General features: G+C 29.0%; 1 protein-coding gene across 2 annotated transcripts in view; it reads left to right on the forward strand.

Moving 5' to 3' along the window:
* The window catches only part of LOC107445839 (zinc finger protein 423), a 301,190-nt gene that overhangs the window by 55,400 nt on the left and 225,303 nt on the right, over nt 1–20,487 (forward strand). Inside the window, exons 1-2 of one of the 2 annotated variants that reach the window (XM_043038700.2) lie at nt 1,054–1,340; nt 6,242–6,361. In XM_043038700.2, coding sequence (XP_042894634.1) covers nt 1,301–1,340; nt 6,242–6,361 — 160 coding nt within the window. In that variant the 5' untranslated portion in view covers nt 1,054–1,300. Of the gene's footprint in view, nt 1–1,053; nt 1,341–6,241; nt 6,362–20,487 lie in introns of those variants that run through there. The other variant, XM_043038701.2, reaches the window with a different exon arrangement.

Genomic DNA, 20,487 nt, shown 5'->3' on the forward strand with positions numbered 1-20,487 from the left:
AGTAGTGCTACATATAAGCTACATGGCCCATCATTCTTTAATCCAACCCTACTTTCAGAGAAAAATAATTAAAATAAAAACAAAAAGGAAAAAAATCTAAAACACCCGCAATTTGATAGAAAAATTTGCCTTTAAGTCAATGTGTCATTTAAAAAATAGCAAATTTGCCGTGTCCATATTAGAAAAAATATCAGTTATGCATCAAAATATTATATTAATTAATTAATTTAAATTCATTTTTTTTGATAATACACACTATGAAAATAAAAATACTGTTTGGAATTATTTCTAAAGAGAAACGAAACAAAAAAAGGAAAAAATTACAAGAATTTAATGAAGCACAAAATATGTAATTAAATAAAATAGTGTAAAATTAAAGAACATTATGTGAATAAACATAAAAATAATTATTTTTGAAAAGAAAGGGAAAAATAAAAAAAAAAATTAATGAGAGTTTAATGAAATAGTAAATAAGCTATAAAATAAAATTAAGCAAAATGAGAGAAAAATAATACATAACGACTATTATTTAAAAAAATACCTTATGCCTTCATAACTTAGAAAACCATATTTCTGAGAAAAATTTTTTGTAGGAAAGGTAAAAAGGAAAATAAATTTTTTCATCTGCACAAAATAATAGTTAATGCTAATACAAATTTAAAAATTACTTATCACTCTATTGAATTTAATTCAAACTACAGTTTAACACAAAAAAAAATTAAACAAAATCTTTAAAAAACATAAACGATTTCTAATACATTAATTTTATTTTATAACTTAAAAAAAAAAAATATCCTGAAATAAAACACTCCCTTCAACCAAAATCTAACACCCTCTCTTTCCACCTCAAGCAAACAGAAACACCTGTTGTTCTATTACACTAACGCTCCGCTCCTCATCCGTAGCATCCTCATCCCAAGATGCGGAGGATCAACGATGCTCTGAGTTCTCCATCCACCCATAACCCAGCGCAGGCGCACAGCAATCCCTTACACAGCCTCCCCCACTCCACAATGGGTGCCCTGCGCCGTGGCAACGGACTGTAAGGTCCCTATGTCCCGTTGGGAGAGACAGTGACGTAGAGAAGATGATTTTAACGGAAGAGAATCCAAAACCAGTAGGCTACGTATAGATGACTATTTCGCAGGATGGTGCACACGATGTTTTTCCGCGTCGTTCTGTGTCGTTGCCGGTTTTAACGGAAAAAGAGAAACCTCGTGTGTCGTAAGAGCGATTTGTTTATTTGTGTGAACTATTTGTACTGAGGTGTGGGAGTTGGATCTTAGGATTATATAACGGAATGTCTCGTCGTAAGCAGGCTAAACCGCGATCACTTAAAAGTAAGTTTTTTCACTTTTTGGATTTTGTCTCGCTTGTTTGTAGAATAAACTATAAAAAAGCGGATTTAAAAGGTAGATTTTTTTCGCTATTGCTTATAGTTTACACGGCATATTTTTATGTATTTATGTTAGTATTAGTTAAATGATCAGTTGAGTTTTTTTTTTCTTTTAATATTATATATTGATTTGTCTATCTAATATATTTAATGGAATCATCATTGAAAAAAAACTGGAACTAAAAGGTATATGTTTAAACAGATATATTTCTTTATATTATATATTGGTTCGTGTTTCTTATTATTAGTAGAATTATATAAAACAGTGTCTAAGAGGAATGTATTGAAAGAAAAGATTTTTTTTTCTATAGATATTGTTTATTGGTTCGTTTTTCTTGTTATTAGTAGACTGATTTATAATGTATATGCTTCAAATTTGGGATCTACAATTCCAAGGAGCCTTATCATCTAAAATTTCGCAACTGGGCACCTAATATGCTAGTAAAATTTAACATTAAAGCAAAAACTACCTACCAAATATTTCTTGCTCTGTTAATTAGTTCTTTTCCCTAGAAATTTTGTCCTTTTGCTGACTCTTTTCGTCTTTTAGTCGAACCTTTTTTATTGTTAGTTGAACCACCTATACAAAATATATCTAAGAAATACATATTTGTAACGATATTTTTTATTGTATGTTGTTTCATCTCATCTCATTAGTTGAATCATCTATAAAATTGTGTAAAAGCTATACATTCAAAAAACTCTCTTTTATTGCCTACTGATTGCATCTCTCTTATTAGCAAAAAAAAAAAAAAAAAAACTTTTCTAAAAAATGTATCTAAAGGCTAGAAATTTTTAATAAATTTTTTTTCAAGTGTATTGTTAAATATTATGTTTGAATTCTATTTACCTATTTAATTATTTTGAAAAATAAAGCACATCAGCACGTTTTTGAGTTTAATACAGCTTTAACGTTTTGTGATTTAAAATTTTTTAGCAATTTTCAATTCTAACTCAAAATCAACCACTTTCTCGATTCCTGGATATGTTTTGAAACTTACGTTGCTTTGTCATGTATTTTAAATGATAAAACAAACGTTCAAAATTTCAAAATAAAGGAAAAAAGAATATAAACAAATAAATACGCAGGATTGGGTGAAATAGAAGGCACTAATGAAATAATAGGTTTAATAAAATAATACTGCTAAAAATGTTATGTTCTTTAAGCATCTTTCAGAAATTGTTTTGTCAATTTTAAGAAACAGGAAGGCAGTTTCTAAAGTCCTGACTGGAGATTGAAGAGAAAAAGAATCTCAGTCTCTGTTACTTAATCGCGAAATAAGATTTGAATTTTATTCTATGTATTTTATTCTTTGCAATTTATTTTACAGAAAAATTAACTAGACTTCAATAGACCGAAGTTTAAAGTATCTAAAAAATATTATGTTAAGCAATCTAACATATGGTGACATTTTTCTTATCTAGATGAAAATCATTGAAATCGATGAATGATTCATAGTTTCGGCAATTTTCATGAGCCTTAATGCAACGCAGTAATGGATAAACTTTTAAAATATTAAGAAATTTAGAATAAAAAAGTATTTTATATTAAAAATTATAATTTTTTGATGCTGAAATTTGACACCAATATTACAATAATAAAAATTAACAATCGTGAATAACTGTACAGAAATCACAATAATTTTTAAAATAGAGTAATATTCGCGAATCATTCTCATTTTATTTTTATTTATTTTATTTATTTATTTTGAGCTGCGGTGGCTAAGCACTCGGCTTCCAATGAGATGATCCAGGGTCGAATCCCAGCGTTGGCTGGTCGATACGAATTCTGCACCCGGCCACAGTACTGACACAAAATATCGGTCGTAGACGGATCATGGATTAGAATCTCCTTGACGTTGGGCTAACCGTGGGGAGGTTTTTTGTGGTTTTCTTCTCCATGTAACTCAAATTCGGATTACTTTCATCAAAAAGTCCTAGACGAAGGCTAGTTTGACCGGTTTTTTATCTAAAAGTTCCCTTGGTCTTCAGGGTTGTGTTCAAAAGTATAAGGCTACGAATTTGAAAATTGGAAGTCAAAATTAAACTCGAAATTAAAACGACTGCTTGGTGGTTATATTATGAAAATTCCTTTATTCCTGGAGTTCCCTTGTCTTCTGGGCTGGGTTGGGCTCAACTTACAAGGCTGCGGAGTTAAACATTGATAAACGTAAACTCCGAATTGGGTCAGTTGTTTAACGCCGATTATAAAATAAAACATATAACACTTTTATTTCATTTGAAGAAAGAGTTTGAAAATAAAAATTAAAAGAGGAGATGTTAGGAAAGGTAATAATACCTTTATAACTTGTTAAAGCCTTTGAAAAAGAACCTGTTAATCAAACGAATTATCTATATTTTTTTTTTGAATAAAGTAGGTGTTTCATAAATAGCCTAGTGTAAAAAATCACATAGGGTACTGAAATCAATCCATTACTTAAGTACAGCGTTGAAATCTTTATATGAAGGGTTTGTGTTCTTATCCTGTCCATAAATCCTAAAATACATGATTAAAATATAATTTCTAATTATTTATTATTGTTATTGCATGAAAATGGAATTATAATAATGTATTTGTTTCATACTATTCCGAAGTTGAGTGCGAGCATCATCACTGTATTAGAAAAAAAATTAGATAGTAAAATATTTGTTTAAAATAAGGATAAACTTTGATTTGGGTAAACAGCGATATGAAAAAACGAAGTAAAAATTGCCATTCAAGTTGTTTTCAAAGATTACACAAGTTTCCTAGTTTTATTAACTTATCATTTCTGTCACAAGTCCACAATTTTTTTCACACACTTTTTAACTTACAATAAATAATTTTTAAATAAAAGTTTAAAAACTTCTCCGCTATTTTAACGAATATAACTATGGTTCTGTTTTTTTTAATTTTAATAAGCAGAAAATAAAAGTAATCTGGTGCGAGAAAGTAATATCTTAAGCTTTATAAGTTGTTTTAAATCATTCAAATTCTTGTAAAATACTTTTTAGCGGTCTGTCCAATTCTGTTTTCATTTTTATCAGTAATGTGAGCTTATTATATAGTTAATGGATAGCATTTCTATGAAATCAATTGTTATGTCTTTGAGACAAAATAATGATATATTCCACATCTGACATAGGACAACAAATTTTCCTAGTTTCAAAATCATTATTAGCAGGTGCTACATGCTTCAAAGAAACTGGTTTCTGTATTATTCAAAGTATATTCAAGCATTAAAAAATTATTCTTTTAGCTTGTATCTTTTTTTTTGGTTAGAAATTTTCTTTTTTGAATGTTATGGATGAATTACTTCTAGAAATTTGTGACATATAAGGAAAACAGCTATCATTAGAAAATATTCTTATAAGCAGTGTAGCATAGAAATTTAAGTATAGTTTTATGAAGGATTTTGATGTATTATTCTGCGCTGTTTTGATTTCTTTGTTTCCTATTCTGCGTTATAATAAAAATAAATTTTGCTTTTGTTATGGACTACAATATCAGAACAACAATTTTGTTTATTATTCTAACGTGAAAAATTGTTTTAAAATTTTTTATTTTAGTTTGACATTATAGATAGCTATGCATATTTTAATTTTGATTGTATATTTGGTTAAATCAGTGGTAATGCTTATTATAATAAGCGCTTCAGCTATTTATTCTATGTTATTATTTTTTCTAAGAAAATACAATTCCCAAAACAAAAATTCATTCAGAAAAAAATGGAAACTTTGTTTCAAATGCACAATATTGAATCAAATTTACAATTAATTAACTAAACTAATTGTAAATTACAATTAATTGTAAATTTCAATTAATTATAAATTACTATTAATTGTAAATAATGATTACAATTAATTGTAAATAATGATTACAATTAATTGTAAAATAATGATTACAATTAAATGTAAATCGATATTTACCCGACGAAAATTGAAAAAGTGATACCAAAGCTTGATAAGCAATTATGAGGAGTACTAGATTAAATACATCAAAAGTTTGTAAAAATATCCCAGAAACGAAAATGATTTTGTTTTTAAATCCGTTATCTTCAAGAATGGGGATTAACATTTTACTTCGATGAGACATTTAATTTGAAATCTTTAATATGCATACTTTTTTTACCTTCTTTTATAACAAAAATTCTAATAGTATACATTAAGGTTTGATTTCGGTTGTTAACATCACACTAGAGCTAACCAAAGGGGCTCTTTATGGCAGTTTAGAAGTTATCCTTAGTGTTGATCCGAATATAGTACTGGCAGCATGCGCATACTCTCATTTTAAGTAAGAGGGCAGATGGTAAAAGAAATCACCCAGTCTCCGCATCAAGTTTCCCAACCGCCTAACCATGAGTGGGTATCTCCAGTTCAGGTTCAAGGCCGTGGTATAGTTTGTCCAAAGTAAAAACTCCTCTAGCCATTCGTCTGGACTCATGGCGGTGACTATGGTAACGTGGTATAACTATTTCAGGTAGGGGTGTGGGGTCACTGTTCAGGACAGGTTTTGGCTTAGGTCGGCGAGAGAATGGGAATCTTTTTCTTCAGTCTATTGTGATAACTCAAGGGTGAAGAGATGCTCCCCTCCCTAAAATGGGCTATTCTTGTCTCCATAACAGCAGACGGCCTCAGACTTTGTGGCGGGGGTAGTTCTTACCGTAGGCAAATTATACGTACCCACCACACCAACTACGTCGCACGTTATTGAGATACGTGATTGTAGAACACGCTGTGTTTGTTGTAACCATTTTTATGAGTTCTTGACATGTGAGAAGACGTAATCGAATGTACGTTTATCCATTTACATTTAAATTTTGATAACTCGCAATCTGTTATCAGATTTCCTTTTTTTCTTTTCAGGGGATAATTTACATTCCCTTGTTTTTGACGATGATAGCAGTCAGGATACTTTATCACTGACAGACACAAAACCTAACTCCCCATCCACTCCAACAGAGCAATATGAAATATCTAGTAATGGTAAGTTACTTATAACTGAATTCATTTTTAATTTTTTTTCTTTCCGCATAATGATGATGCAGTAATCCGATTTCGTGTTGTTATTGTTGTTGACCGTATGCCTGTTTAGGCAGAGGGGTGCGATTGTTCTTGTTTTCCAGTGGCGCCATCTATGGCCAAGAATTCGACTTCTGTCACACCATATGTCGCACCCGTTTATAGGGCGGACCCATTCATACATCCATTAATTCATCCACAGATCGTAATTTTGACCTGAATCAGAGAACGATCAATCTCCAATCCAGTACCCCCAGACGTATTGATATCCGATTTCATAAATGATAAGATTAACTTGACTGCTGTTGTATATAACCTTTTAAAACTTCTACATTTTAACAAAAAACAAACAAAAAAAACACTGAAAATGTCTTGAAAAAATCTGTAACTTTAGCAGAAAACGTAATTTTGAATTTTAAATCTCCACACAAGATTAGGCAAATCAGGCATTTGCAATAATGCAACAAAAAATTTGTTTCCCCGTGTAATTTGGCTCAAATTTTTTTTTAATGTTTAAAATCGATCAAACGTGAATTCGTAACAACTTACGTCAAGTGGTATAAATCATATTTAGTAAGATAAACAAATCATCCATTCTTTTAATAAGCCATTAATTGCAGATATTATTAATGCTAACATGTAATTACTCGCCGTTAAATGCCGTTGGATTTTATTGTCCGTTGGATCGTTTATTAAAAATTTAATGGTATTATAATTTAGTTATCAAACTTTACTACAGTCATTTGCTTACTAATGCGCAAAAAAGAATATGAATGTTTTTAAACGAGTTCAAATCAAATCATATATTTTCTTTTTTTAATAATTGAGTGGGAACACTAATTTTACTTTACCATTTCATCCGATATGTAATTACTTTCAGCACTAGTTTTAGATTCGATAGAATATTATTTTCGTTATTTTTATCTTAAATAAAATCGTACGGGTTGATGACTCTATTTTTTTCATTGCTTCCAATCACTTCCTGATTTTATTAAATATGATATGACATTTCTTTGCTAGTCAATTTATGTCAAAAAAATAAATAAAATATTCATTTACGTAAGATTTTAACGTTCAAAGATGTGCAGAATTAATATTGTTTTCATAAGACAGTCTACTAAGACGATAATTGACAACCTTAACATATCAAATCATATTCTTTTATGTATCTATTTTAGCACTTCTTTTTGCGGATATAATCGTGTGAGTTGATGAAAAGATTGAATCTTTTATTTTCCGCATTTTTATAAATTTTTTAAATTTTTTTTTTGGATTTCGGGATTTTTATTATTATTATTTCCCCCCTTTTTTTCATTGTTCTGTAATTTTTCCCATGTTTACTCTACTTAGGAACTTAAGATCGGTTCTAGGACTCTGAAAAAAACGTATTTTTGAAAATCGATTTCTCAGGTGCTATTCAACCGATTTCTTTCAAATGTTGTATTTTACCGAGTAAATTTACATTCTTTAAAATTAAGTTAGAAGTACCTTTCAATTAAAAAATTTTTCGACTATTATAAAATAAAATAATAATGTCTACTAAGAACAATTTTATTGCATAAAATTATGTTTAGAGAAATTTCTTTTTATAATTTTGACATTTTTATTCTATTTTCGGTTGAAATGTACAATTTTAAAAACATTATATATGACAGGGTATAGCATAAATATTGCAACAAACTATTCGTTGGAATTGTCGTCGAAATTTGCTTCCAGTGCAAGTAGTGTGGAGAGTAGTTACAGACCATGTCAACCGTCATCTATGAAAAGGTACCCCGACATAGAGTCGAGTTAACATGTCTTATATACTAGTGAATTGTAGTTGTAATTTTGTAGTGGTAGATACGCTACACTATCATGACTTGTTCAGAAGTACCCAAACAAACAGTTCATAATTAGGAAGTGCCTTTAGTAGCGTACGACAACATTACCAGGCATGAGGTCCTATGCAATTTCAAACCTGGTGTGTGCTAACTCCACTAGAAGTTGGTAGTAACTTACATGTGACCCCCTGTTATATATAACGCTTTAAAACTTATACATTTTGACAGAAAATAGACTAAAAATATCAATCAGAAAATTTGTAGCTTGGAAGAAAAGACTAATTGCAGATTTGAAATCAGCGATATGAAAATATCTAAGATCTATTTAAAAAATCTCATGCAATGGGGAAAAAATTGTTCTCTCGAGTTATTTATTTAAAATTAACAAGAAAGATTATTATTTTTAAACCTCTAATCTATGAGCTCAAAAGATTTATGAAATGTAAAACATCAACTTCATTCTACTTATTTTTTGTTCTTCATCACAATAACTTTCTGAGAGCCAAGGTTTAAATAATGACAGAAAATGCAATTTTTAATTAGAAATATGAAACTTAGAAAAAAAAGTTAACTCCCAAATACGAAATGAATATTTTTTTAAAAAATAAATTAATTGAAACTTAATTGTATTTATTTTCAACTATTGTTTTAAAAATTATACATTTTATTTGGAAGAATTTTTTGTACATTGTATTATATTTTTAGAGTATTTCTTCATACCTTTGCTGTGAAACTAAATAAAAATGACCCAAGTAATATAATACTTATGAAACCGAAAAAAAAGTATGATCAAAACTATCAGATTATGGTAAAATTTACCGCTCTGGTAAAAATTACTTTAAGTTAACATTTACCTCTGGCTCTGTATGAGCACAAAAAAGCTTGGTTAATATTTACCGAAGCGCTTTCTTTATGATTTTGGTAAAATTACCAATTAAGTATGGTTTTATAATAATTGATAAAATTTGATAAATGTCTTAATTTGGTAATTTTAGGATAATTCATTAGAACATGGCATTAAAGCCATTTATTCGGCTAAATTTACTTTTTAGTTTTGTATTTTTAACTAACTGTGTGGTAATACGAACTATAATTTTGAAAACCAGAATTTCCCGTAAACCAATACCATGTGAACGGAAAAATAACCAACTGAATGGTTTTATGAACCAGATATCCTTTTTTTGCCATTTTTATTACCATTTAGTGCGATAATTTTACCTGAAGTTTTTTCTCCGCGTGAGCCATAAATGTATCTCCTTGGTTATTTGTATCAAATTTCTTATCTTTCTTATAATTTTTCATTTTAATTAAAAATTCCAACTAAAAAGAGCAGAACCAATTATATTCTTACATAGATAACTGTTTTGTGATGGTATACAAACAAAAGAACAAATCCTAAAACATTATTTCTAAAGTGATAAAATGATTCTATTGGGCCGAGGATAATTAGATGATATACTTATTTTCAACTAATTGTAAATTTTTTTATTTACAAATATTTTTTAAAAGTATTTTAAGATTAAGGAAAAAAAGCGCAAATCGAGAGCAAAATCGTATACTCTTTTAATCTTAGTGATCCTTAAACTACAATTAAAAATATTAATTTTTGCAAACTTCGTTCATATTTATAAGAAAACTATTAAATTTTTAAGGGCATCCATAAAATTTCGGACCATTGTAGTGGAAAACTGCTAATTTGAGTTAAAATTTCTCCAGAAAAGTGTTCTAAAGAAATATTTAGAGCGTAGATAATTAGCGAAGGAATGTGATGCCGTATTTTTGCTGCTCTGTTTCTATTTTTTCTTTTTCAAATTCTTTTCTCAAACTAATAGTGGCAGATTGAATTAATCAAGCGTATTAATACGTAAAGGTCAGTTTTTTTTCTTTACTGTCAGATGGATAATTTTAGGGGAAGAAGTAAAATGTCAAACTTTTGATATTACAAAAAAATATATTAATTAATACATTAATAAACTTTAAGATTGCAATTATATTAATTTTGAAAGAAAAAAATGGAGCATAAAATTTTGGGAACTAAAAAAAAAATTAACGGCTGTTTCTAATCCACTTAAATGAAATTAAAAAATAAATACAGTAAATCAAGGCAGAGAACTGCAGTTAAGAATTCCGCTCACTATTGAGAAAAAGCTCTTGTAGGAGACAATTGTCACCTTATTTAGATTAGGTTCTGCTTTTCCCAAAAGCTGTTATTTTACATATCAATTGTTTTAATGCTTAAATAACATTTGCTTTGATGTAAGTAAAAAGGAATTTTTGAAATTTTAATGTTATGAAATTTTTGTCAATACATTAAAAACAAAATAAAAGTGTGCATTTAAATACAAATGTATTAAATAATCTATGCAATATACGTATTTCTAAAATGTGTCCAGAATTCTATACAACACCCTTTTTTCAAATTTAAAAAAAAATTCTCAAAAATTTAAGGGCAAAATTTTAATTTGCAAATTTAAAGGTAATTGCATGAAATGTAACGTAACTATTTCAAATTGTCTCGAACTCAATACAAGCTTTTTTTCAATCTAGTTTTAATTTTTATTCATTTACTAATCATTATTGGAATTATATTTTTTACAGACTTTTTATTTGAATTACATTTTTTATTATGTCAGACTGAATTTTGATTCCAAAAAAAATATTCTTCTGACGAAAAAAGCTCGAAGCCCAATTAAGCTAACATTACAGTTGAGAGATGCGAAGAAATTGAAAGCCAAATTAAAAATAGGTCCATTAATGGAACAATAATTTTTAAAATTATATCCATTTTTAAACACGTATTTTAATCTTATGTCCAAAATCCACAGCTCACTGGCGATGTGCTCGATTTATAAATGAAAATCAAAACGATCCAACAAGTATTGTTTTTGTAGGAGAAAAGTCATCAAGTTTCTCGTGGATTCACAGATCTATGGCAGTCTAATGCATCTAGTGCCTCGAAACTTTGTGCAGGTAGATAATGCTTTTGTTGCATAAGTCTAATAGATCGCCAAAATTTTCCTCTAAATGGCGAGGTTCTCTCTAGCCATGAAAGACCATTTGTTTGGCTTGTAAGTTGTTGCAGTGTACTTTTAAAATGCATTAAATACACCAAGCTAAAATATGGAATTTTAGGAAAACGAAACGTGATAAACAAATAAAAATAATTACATATTCGTTGTTTTCAGCTTAAATTATATAAGAAACACATATTTCCATCTAAAGAATATTTTCTAAAGTGTGCAATTGAACAAAAATTATACAAAAAACACATATTTCCATCTAAAGAACATTTTCCTTACTGTGCACTTTAAAATTGGGTATAATATTAAAAAAACACAACTACTTCCACTTAGTAGGAATAACATTTACCCTGACGCAATACTAAATTCTATGCCACTATCCACATAAATGCCACTATCCACATAAATCAATTATTAATCAAAAATCGAATATCAATTACTTTTCTTTATAATGCAATAAAATCTGGCGAGCAGCTATTTAAACGATCAAACACTTCGTTTGTTTATTTGTGGCTTGAAGTTAGGCTCGCAGAAAATGCCGTTCATGGGTTAAATTTAGTAGGAATAACACAACCTGTGACGTACGCTATAGTATACCCAATTAGCCATCAAATCGTTTCTTGGGAGCAATTTTGATAGAAAACACCATACTTGTAGCAATTATATGTTTCTATGTATTTTATTGATATTTAAAGTAAATTCTGGAAATCATTAAATACCTAATTGGAAACAATACAGGGACTAGCTATGTCGCTTTTGCGAATAGCGAATTTCATCATTTTGTCCCAAGCCAATCATGTATTTATAAACCATACTAAACATAAATTACTTTCAAAAATGGTATTATTTAAGTTTAACCTCTAACATGTTACGTATCTTGCCTTTTTTATTTTCAAAAATAAACTTTTATGAAAATAATATTTATCTATGTGTATTTTTGTTTCTTTTATCACCTTCGAAGCATTCAAATTCTAAATATAAAAACTCAAGTCACAAGAGATGGTGAAGAAATTTTCATCGTGTAAAAATGCTCATTTTGATTTCTAACTTTACTAACTAATTATTTATAATAAAACTATACTTTAAATTTGTGAAAAAAATATTGTTTTTGATAATACAAATAATTCATCAAATTATTCTCTTCAATTCATAAAAAATGGTACCGCAATTAAAACGAAATTTCCGGATTACATCCGGGGATTTAGAAAAGCCAACATATAAGATTACAAAGTATATAAAATTCTCAAAGGATACAAATTATAAAACTAAAAAGGCGGACTTTATTCTTTAGAGACATTATTTTATTCGAAAACTTCTAATCAAAATAAAGTATTCTATTCATTATGAAATCATACAGGTACAGTTACAAATCTTCTCTATGAATAGCTTTTCCTATTTTTCCTAATCAATTTTTTTAACAAGCATTTAGTATCAAAAAGATCAGGAATAAAAAAAAGGATATTTTCTATCAAATTGTAGCAAAGCTTTTAATAGCGGGACGGCATGAAAAAATTTGTTTGGCGACGTTAGAGGTATTCCCTGGCGGTTTTCTTTCCTCTCTGTCATTTCAGTCTTTATCAAAATAATGTATTCAAAAGCAAAATCTTGGCGCTCTTTTTTTGTTATGAATTCTAAAATAATTACCTCTGGGATTTCACTTTGCGAATACTCCCTTTTTTATGCCAAAAACTGGCGACATAAAGAAAAGACTGTTTTTGGTATACCCATAGGCAAAATAGTTAAAATCTTATTTTTAAATGAACATACAAACTTCAAATAATCTCAATTCCACCAGAGATGAAATAGATGAGACAGAAATAATAAATGCATTCTTTATCCAAGCGTGTTTTCGTTTTTTTTTTCGCCAAGTTTTTCTTCTGTTCTTTTAGTTGTATTAAGCTTTAATTCAGGTCTCCCTTGATTTAAAGAATATGCTTTTGTAAAGTACCGCAAATAACAAGAAAAAGGCCGCAAAACAAACCCAACAATCCTGGCTGATAAACTTTCTAAATATCTCTCAAATCCCATGAGTAGTTGGAATTTTTAGATGGTATAAATATATCTTTTTCTTGTTTCGCAGTTCTTATACATTTAGATTTTATAATTTTGTTCTTCTTAGAATACCTTTGGAATTAATGAAAAATTTACTTATTTTTTTAAATGAAAAACGTAGTTTTTTTCATGAATTTTTGCAATTAGTTTTCCTCGGCCTTTTATACAGATTTTTCTAGTGTTTCCAAATATAATAACATTTTGAGGGTGCTTTAAATTATATCAAAAAGAGAGAAATAAATTTGAATTTTAAAAAATATACTTTTTTGTTTGTTCATTGCTAAAAGGATAGGAAAACGGAATGGTTCAACTATTTGAGAAAATTGTCAAAAATAATTTGTTATTTCGCCGGTGAGTTTTGAAAAATTTGTTTTTCTTACCGAAAATAGTCGCCTAGTACAAAAATATTTTAATTGAAATTTAAAATCTAAAATAAAAGAATTGTATGCGAGAAAGGAATCAAAATGTTTTTCGAGTTTTAAAAATGCTTCAAAAACGAGAACTTTTTGTTTTACACATATTTCAAAGAGAAAAATTAAACTTCATTTCCACCATACTTTGTTTTCTTAGAGTTTCACGTTTGAAAAGCTTAAAAATATATCTTTATTTTCAAGTAAAAAATTATTAATTCATTTTATGCTGCATAAAATTCGTCTTTAAGCAAAAATAATTTTACACACTTTAATAAGCTATGGCAAAAAAAGTTGCTGTGCAAATCTCAAGCTAGTATTTTAATAATTAGCTTGAGGTTTTCATTGGAAGAAAACATGGTGCGAGTATTTCATTTGACTTATGAAAAACAATGTGCAAACAAGAAGGAAAAAAAATTTCTTAGTAACTTTCATTGTCGGATAAAAATTTGGTCAAACAAAATGCTTTTTAAAAACGTGATTGAAGACTTTTAAACCTAAAAATTTGTAAGCGACTAAGAAAAAAAAAACCAAATATAAAAAAATAACCCATTTTACTACTTGGGGAAAGTTTTGTATTGGCAGAAAATTTTATAACTATCTACCTTTCTAACTTCGTAATTTTGAGTCCTACTCGTAAAAAAGATAATCCTGTTTAATTACATTGCCTTTCAAAATAAATATAAATGAAAAAGTTTTGCCCTATCACTATTTTTGCTGATTTTTATGTAAAAAAACTAAAGCGTTCCCGCAGCAACGTGGTTCACTAGGGAATCTTGGGATTTAAGACTCCAAAACGGCGTGATGCAATGTTGGCAAAATCGCTCATCGACTGCCTTTATTTCCAATATTAGCTGATATTTATAGATCTGCAGATGTATGGGCCTCAAATCACCACTGGTCATAAAATCACCACTCATACGATTGCAATGCGTTTTCATAATCATGGTTCCATAACGGTCATTACTTAAAGAGATCATCTAAAATTGAACTTGACCCGCGTTTCTCGCCGACATTTTTTTTTTAAACCCATTGGTAAAATGGCTGTTGTTTTGGGTTTGATGGCAGGAACACCTTATTTGGACGTCATCACACTTTTCAACTGTGTTCAAGAATAATAGTAAACAGTGTGCATACATCGTCATTGCATGCGTTACTATGGCAACCGCAGTTGCTTTTTAATTTATTTTAGAATTCAACAAAAAAAATTTTTTTAATTGAATTAGACATCCCTTTAAATTATTACAGAAAAGAAAATTAGACAACAAATAATTTTGCCAATGGGCAACCAGTTTGAATTGAAAGGTTTCAAACACTATTATAAAATTCGTTTCTCATAAGATAATTCCATGCAAAAAATAAATTTTAGTAAATGGTTATTGTTTTTTATTATTTTATTTAATAAAAGTCGAAAAAATTACGATTAAAAGTTGTTCAGGGTGGTCCGTTTTTTTTTGGGCTCTGTACAATTGATAATGATGTATTTTGATGTAATTGATAATGATGTGATGCTGACGTACTTTCTGAAGAGCTAGAGAAATAATAAATTCTAAAACATGAACATGTTTGTAAGAACAAGGAAGATTGGAAGGAGGATTGCACTTAAATTGCAATAAATAATTAAAAAAATTTAACTCATAAGTTCGAAAATAAGTAAATATATTTACAAATTAACCTATTATTAACAATAAATTAATTATAATTAAAAAAAATGTATACTTATCAGTAAAAATAAGTCATAAAATTTTAATGTTTTGACTGATTTCCACAGATTTCACCTTCTAACTCCTCCTCTTCTACCGTAATTCTAAATATTTAGCCACAGTTACGGCTAGAAACGGGTCAGGAAGCTCTTCTATGGAAAATCTTAAAAACTTTACCACCAGAATTTCGGGACTTTTCTTGAAGGAGGTTAAATCTTTATCCAGTAGATATTAAAGTTAACTTCAACACTGTAAAAAATTTCGTATAAAATACCGGCACTTTGGGATCATCATCCGTAAAATCCTTTTTTCCCGTAAAATATTGTACCGTAATTTTTTCAGTAATATTAATTTAATTAGAGTGATTCGAAGATTTTACTGTAAAAATTACGGTGCATCGTACTCTTTTTGTTCCGTAACTTGTTCTGGTAAAAATGAATTTTGCAGGAAAAAAATATAGACATCCTAAATGTTGGTACTATTTACCGTAATTAAATCTGAAATTTTTTCAGTGTACATCCTACCCTTCTGAATTATTTAAACCATTTTCTATTACTTAAACCAATTTTTTTAAATTTAACCGCTTCTTTAATTAAAATACTTTTTTAATCAAGTTTAATTTTACATTTAATTTGAATTTTTCGTTTTGTTTTCGATATTAAGCAATATTATCCTAGGTTTTTGTAACCGTTACATCACTAAAATCTAGGCGCGCTTGAGGTGAGTAAAATGTACCTTTTTGCAAAGAAAAAAAAGTTTAAGTTAATATATGTATTAGGACAATATACCTTCACAATGAAAAGTGCGCCCAAAAGAAAAGGACCACCCTGAATAACTTTTGATCTAATGATCGGATCTTTACGTTCTAGGACACAATCTTAATGATTTGGGGTGGTGGCTTAGATGATGGCTTGAAATATGCTAATTAATTAGTGCAGACTATATTTTAAGTTATGAAATCAAGCATGAAAACGTACTCTATTTCAAAAAACATCACTGTTTTTTTTAAACAGATTCAGATTTTTGACCCCAGAATATCAGGGGGAAGCTGCAATAATATGGTAACAGCGATCCACAATTTAGACCATATAATGTTAATTTTACTTTTTGTGTATTTCGCTATATCTCGAGAATCAATGCAATTTTAAAAATACTGCTTCTTTAAAATTCGATTTCTCAGGTACTATTCCACCGATTTCGCTCAAATTTTGAATTTTGCTAAATATAAAATTACATTCTTTAAAATGCAAAAATTATATACTTTACAATTCAAAGTTCTTTCGACTATTATTAAATAAAATAACTAAAAGTAATAATAATATATACTAAAAGTTCTACTTTTCATTGAATTATCTTTGATTAAACGAATTTTATAAGTGTGAGCAATTTTTTTTAATTAGCTTAAAATGTTTTCCAGATATGACAAAATACACAAAAAATAAAATTGACATTAAGGAGACCACACTTTGGACAACTCTCCTACCCAAACTAAGGGGATCATATTTCCCAGATTGCAGTTTCCCCGCAAAAAATAAAATGAAGGTATGCTTATTCAGAGAAAGTACGTTTTCGTGTCTGATTTTGTAACTTAAAATATCGTCTGTACTAATTAATTAGCATATTTCAGGTCACCCCGTCGAATCATCAATATCGAGTCTTAGAACGTGAAGATCCGATCATTGGATCATAAGTAATTCTGGGTGGTCCTTTTCTATTTTACGCACTGTACATTAGCTAGAGTTTTTCTTTTCTTCTTAAACAATAAATTTTTTTTTTAATATAGTCCATGCATTTTCTACAATTACTCGTCGGTTTTGACAGTATACCCACAAAATAATTTGATTAATAAATAAAATAACAAAATTAAATATCTATAAAAAAAAGAGTAGCTCAATAACTTCCTAGAATTATATTTTATTCAGATGCTTTATAAACAGTGTTATTCATCTTCACAAACTCAAGTTGAATAGTTTGTCCCCAGTAGACGTTCAAAATTATCTACCCCTTTTTACCCTATTGTATTTATTTAGACAGCGACCCTTAACTTTATTTAATTAATAATTTCATATCTATTGTTCTTAATGAAAAACATTATATTATGTATTTTATTGTATAGGTAAACTATCCCCTAGGGTTTATAATTTAAGCATTCTAAACATTTCCTATTTTAAATTTGTATGATGAGACATACAAATACGAAACCTTCAAAAAGCCTACTCAAGAATAATTAATAATGATATATTTCCTCGAAAAATAAAAAGCGAAGAAAGGATATTTCTTTTGATTGAAATATTTGACAAAGCACGAATTTTGTCCCAACGGGATAAGAAGTTTTGAAATTATTATATTAATATTCCTCTTGACGTAAAGTATGAAGATCAGACGACAACGCCATATCAGATCCCATTTCTCTTTTGGATATATTTTGTTCTGGAATCTAATCAAAACTTTATACCTTTTTAATTCCATTAACAGCGAAAAGCAAACAGATTCAATTATCAATTGCGAACTCCAAAAGCAAACGGAATTACAAAACTGAACGCGCGGCAGTATGCATATTTAATTTTCTGCACCATCCCTTGCTCGAAAAGAATGTTCTAAAAGAGCGACAGGGAAAAATACAAAACTCCCTGGGGATTTTTTCGCCTGTCTTAACGCATGCAAAAGTCCTTTTTCGGCATTTTTGGAAGAGAGTACCAGGAAGGTCCCATTGGGGGTCCTTGTGAATAATTTATTTCTTCACCGTTTTAATTTCTTGACGAGTCTGCTATTTCCCGGTTCCTATTCCTTAGGGAATTTCATAGCGAGTCTGTTTAATTTTCCCTCTCGAATTCCCTAGGTGGTTGCTCACCTTGCAATTCGCTGTCCAAAGTAATGCCAGGTATATAAAGGAAAGCAGAAAAGAAAGTATTATCGCAACTTTTTTCCCATTTCGTTTCCCCCTTTTTTATGCAAGTGCGCCGCTTTTTGCTTGGCAATTTCACTGAAAATAAAATAATAATGACATTTAGGTTTTTGCTTACCTTTTTTTTCTTTTCTTTTGAAAGAGAAATGAGCCGCAGAGATGTGAAAGCACTTTTTTAATATTTACTTTTATGTTTTTTCCACAAAGGACAAAATCTGCCTAATTAGAACACCAATATGCTTTTTTTTATATCTTACTTTTCAATATTTTATGCCATTTTCTTGTCTCTTTGCGCGACTGTTACGGTTTAAATTTTAAATGCATTCATTTTTACGTTTAGCCAAGCACTTTACAAAGTAAAATATATAAATATTATATATTGTTTTGAATTAATATTTTATGCATTTCAAAAAGGTTACCCGCATCGAGAGTACTTTTATTGTACTGTTATAACAAAAGCTGAATTAATATTTTAAAACGGTTATTGCAAGCTGTAGAGTTTTGTTTTGTAGATAAAAGACAACGTTCGAATATTTAAAACATTTTTAACTTCTTTTTTTAAATTATAGATTAAAATTGGCAATTTTTTTGGCATAAAAAGCATAAACGGTCTTAATTAACTCAAGCAATATCAAATAACTTTAAAAAAAATATGAAGGTAATAATTTTTCTTCTGTTCGTTTATTTTTTTAAATTTTAAGAATCTATTATTTCGCAAAAACAATTGTTTTTTTTAAAATTTAAGAAAGAATTTTTTTTTTGTGAGAAACCTTATTTTTAAATTGTTTTTCCGAAGTTAATGGACATCCTATTAACCTAGCTAATTATTCATATTGGGCTGTTATTATTGATCATTATTCATACCTAGCTAATTATTCATATTAGGTTGTTATTATTCATCATTATTGATAACCTAGCTAATTATTCATATTGGGTTGTTATTATTCATCATTATTCATAGCTATTATTCATAACCTAGCTAATTATTCTATTGGGTTGTTCGGAAAGTAGTGTCGTTTTTACCCAACAGATCCCTAGGTGCAAAATAACCTGAGCCCTCATTGGGTCAATATTCATGAATCTTGGCGCAGTCAGGGTTCAAAGGGCCTTTTTTTTTCTGATATTGGCCCTATATAGAATTTTTCGAGTCACCCGATATTTTACAGCCACTTTGCAACCAATATCGGTCCTATATAAAATTGTCAGATTCGCCCGATATTTCATATCCATTATTTAGCCAATGTAGGTTCCATATTGGCCAATGTAGGCCCAATGGATGGTGTTTTCTACACTAGGGAACGCTGCAAGCTCGGTACCGCCTAAATTTCCGGGTTACTGTTTCCGTTGTNACAAAGTAAAATATATAAATATTATATATTGTTTTGAATTAATATTTTATGCCTTTCAAAAAGGTTACCCGCATCGAAAGTACTTTTATTGTACAGTTATAACAAAAGCTGAATTAATATTTTAAAACGCTTACTGTAAGCTGTAAGTTTTGTTTTGTAGATAAAAGACAACGTTCGAATATTCAAAACATTTTTAACTTCTTTTTTTTAAATCGTAGATTAAAATTGGCAATTTTTCTTGCATAAAAAACATAAAAGGTCTTAATTAAGTCAAGCAATGCCAAATAACTTAAAAAAATATGAAGGTAATAATTTTTCTTTTGTTCGTTAATTTTTTTTAATTTTCAGAATCTACTATTTTACAAAAAAAATTATTTTCTAAAATTTAAGAAATAATTTTTTTTTTTGCGATAAACCTTATTTTCAAATTGTTTCTCCGAAGTTAATGAACATCCTATTAACCTAGCTAATTATTCATATTGGGTTGATATTATTCATCACTATTCATAGCCATTATTCATAACCCAGCTAATGATTCTATTGGGTTGTTCGGAAAGTAGTGTCGTTTTTACCCAACAGATCCCTAGCTGCAAAATAACCTGAGCCATCATTAGGCCAATATTCATGAATCTTGGCGCAGTAAGGGTTCAAAGGGCCTTTATTTTTTTCCGATATTGGCCCTATATAGAATTTTCGAGTCAACCGATATTTTACAGCCACTTTGCAACCAATATCGGTCCTATATAAAATTCTCAGATTCACTCGATATTTTATATGCATTATTTAGCCGATAAAGGTTCCATATTGGCCAATGTAGGCCCAATATAG

Source organism: Parasteatoda tepidariorum, chromosome 10 (assembly GCF_043381705.1).
Source record: "Parasteatoda tepidariorum isolate YZ-2023 chromosome 10, CAS_Ptep_4.0, whole genome shotgun sequence".
NCBI classification, from domain to species: Eukaryota; Metazoa; Arthropoda; class Arachnida; order Araneae; family Theridiidae; genus Parasteatoda; species Parasteatoda tepidariorum.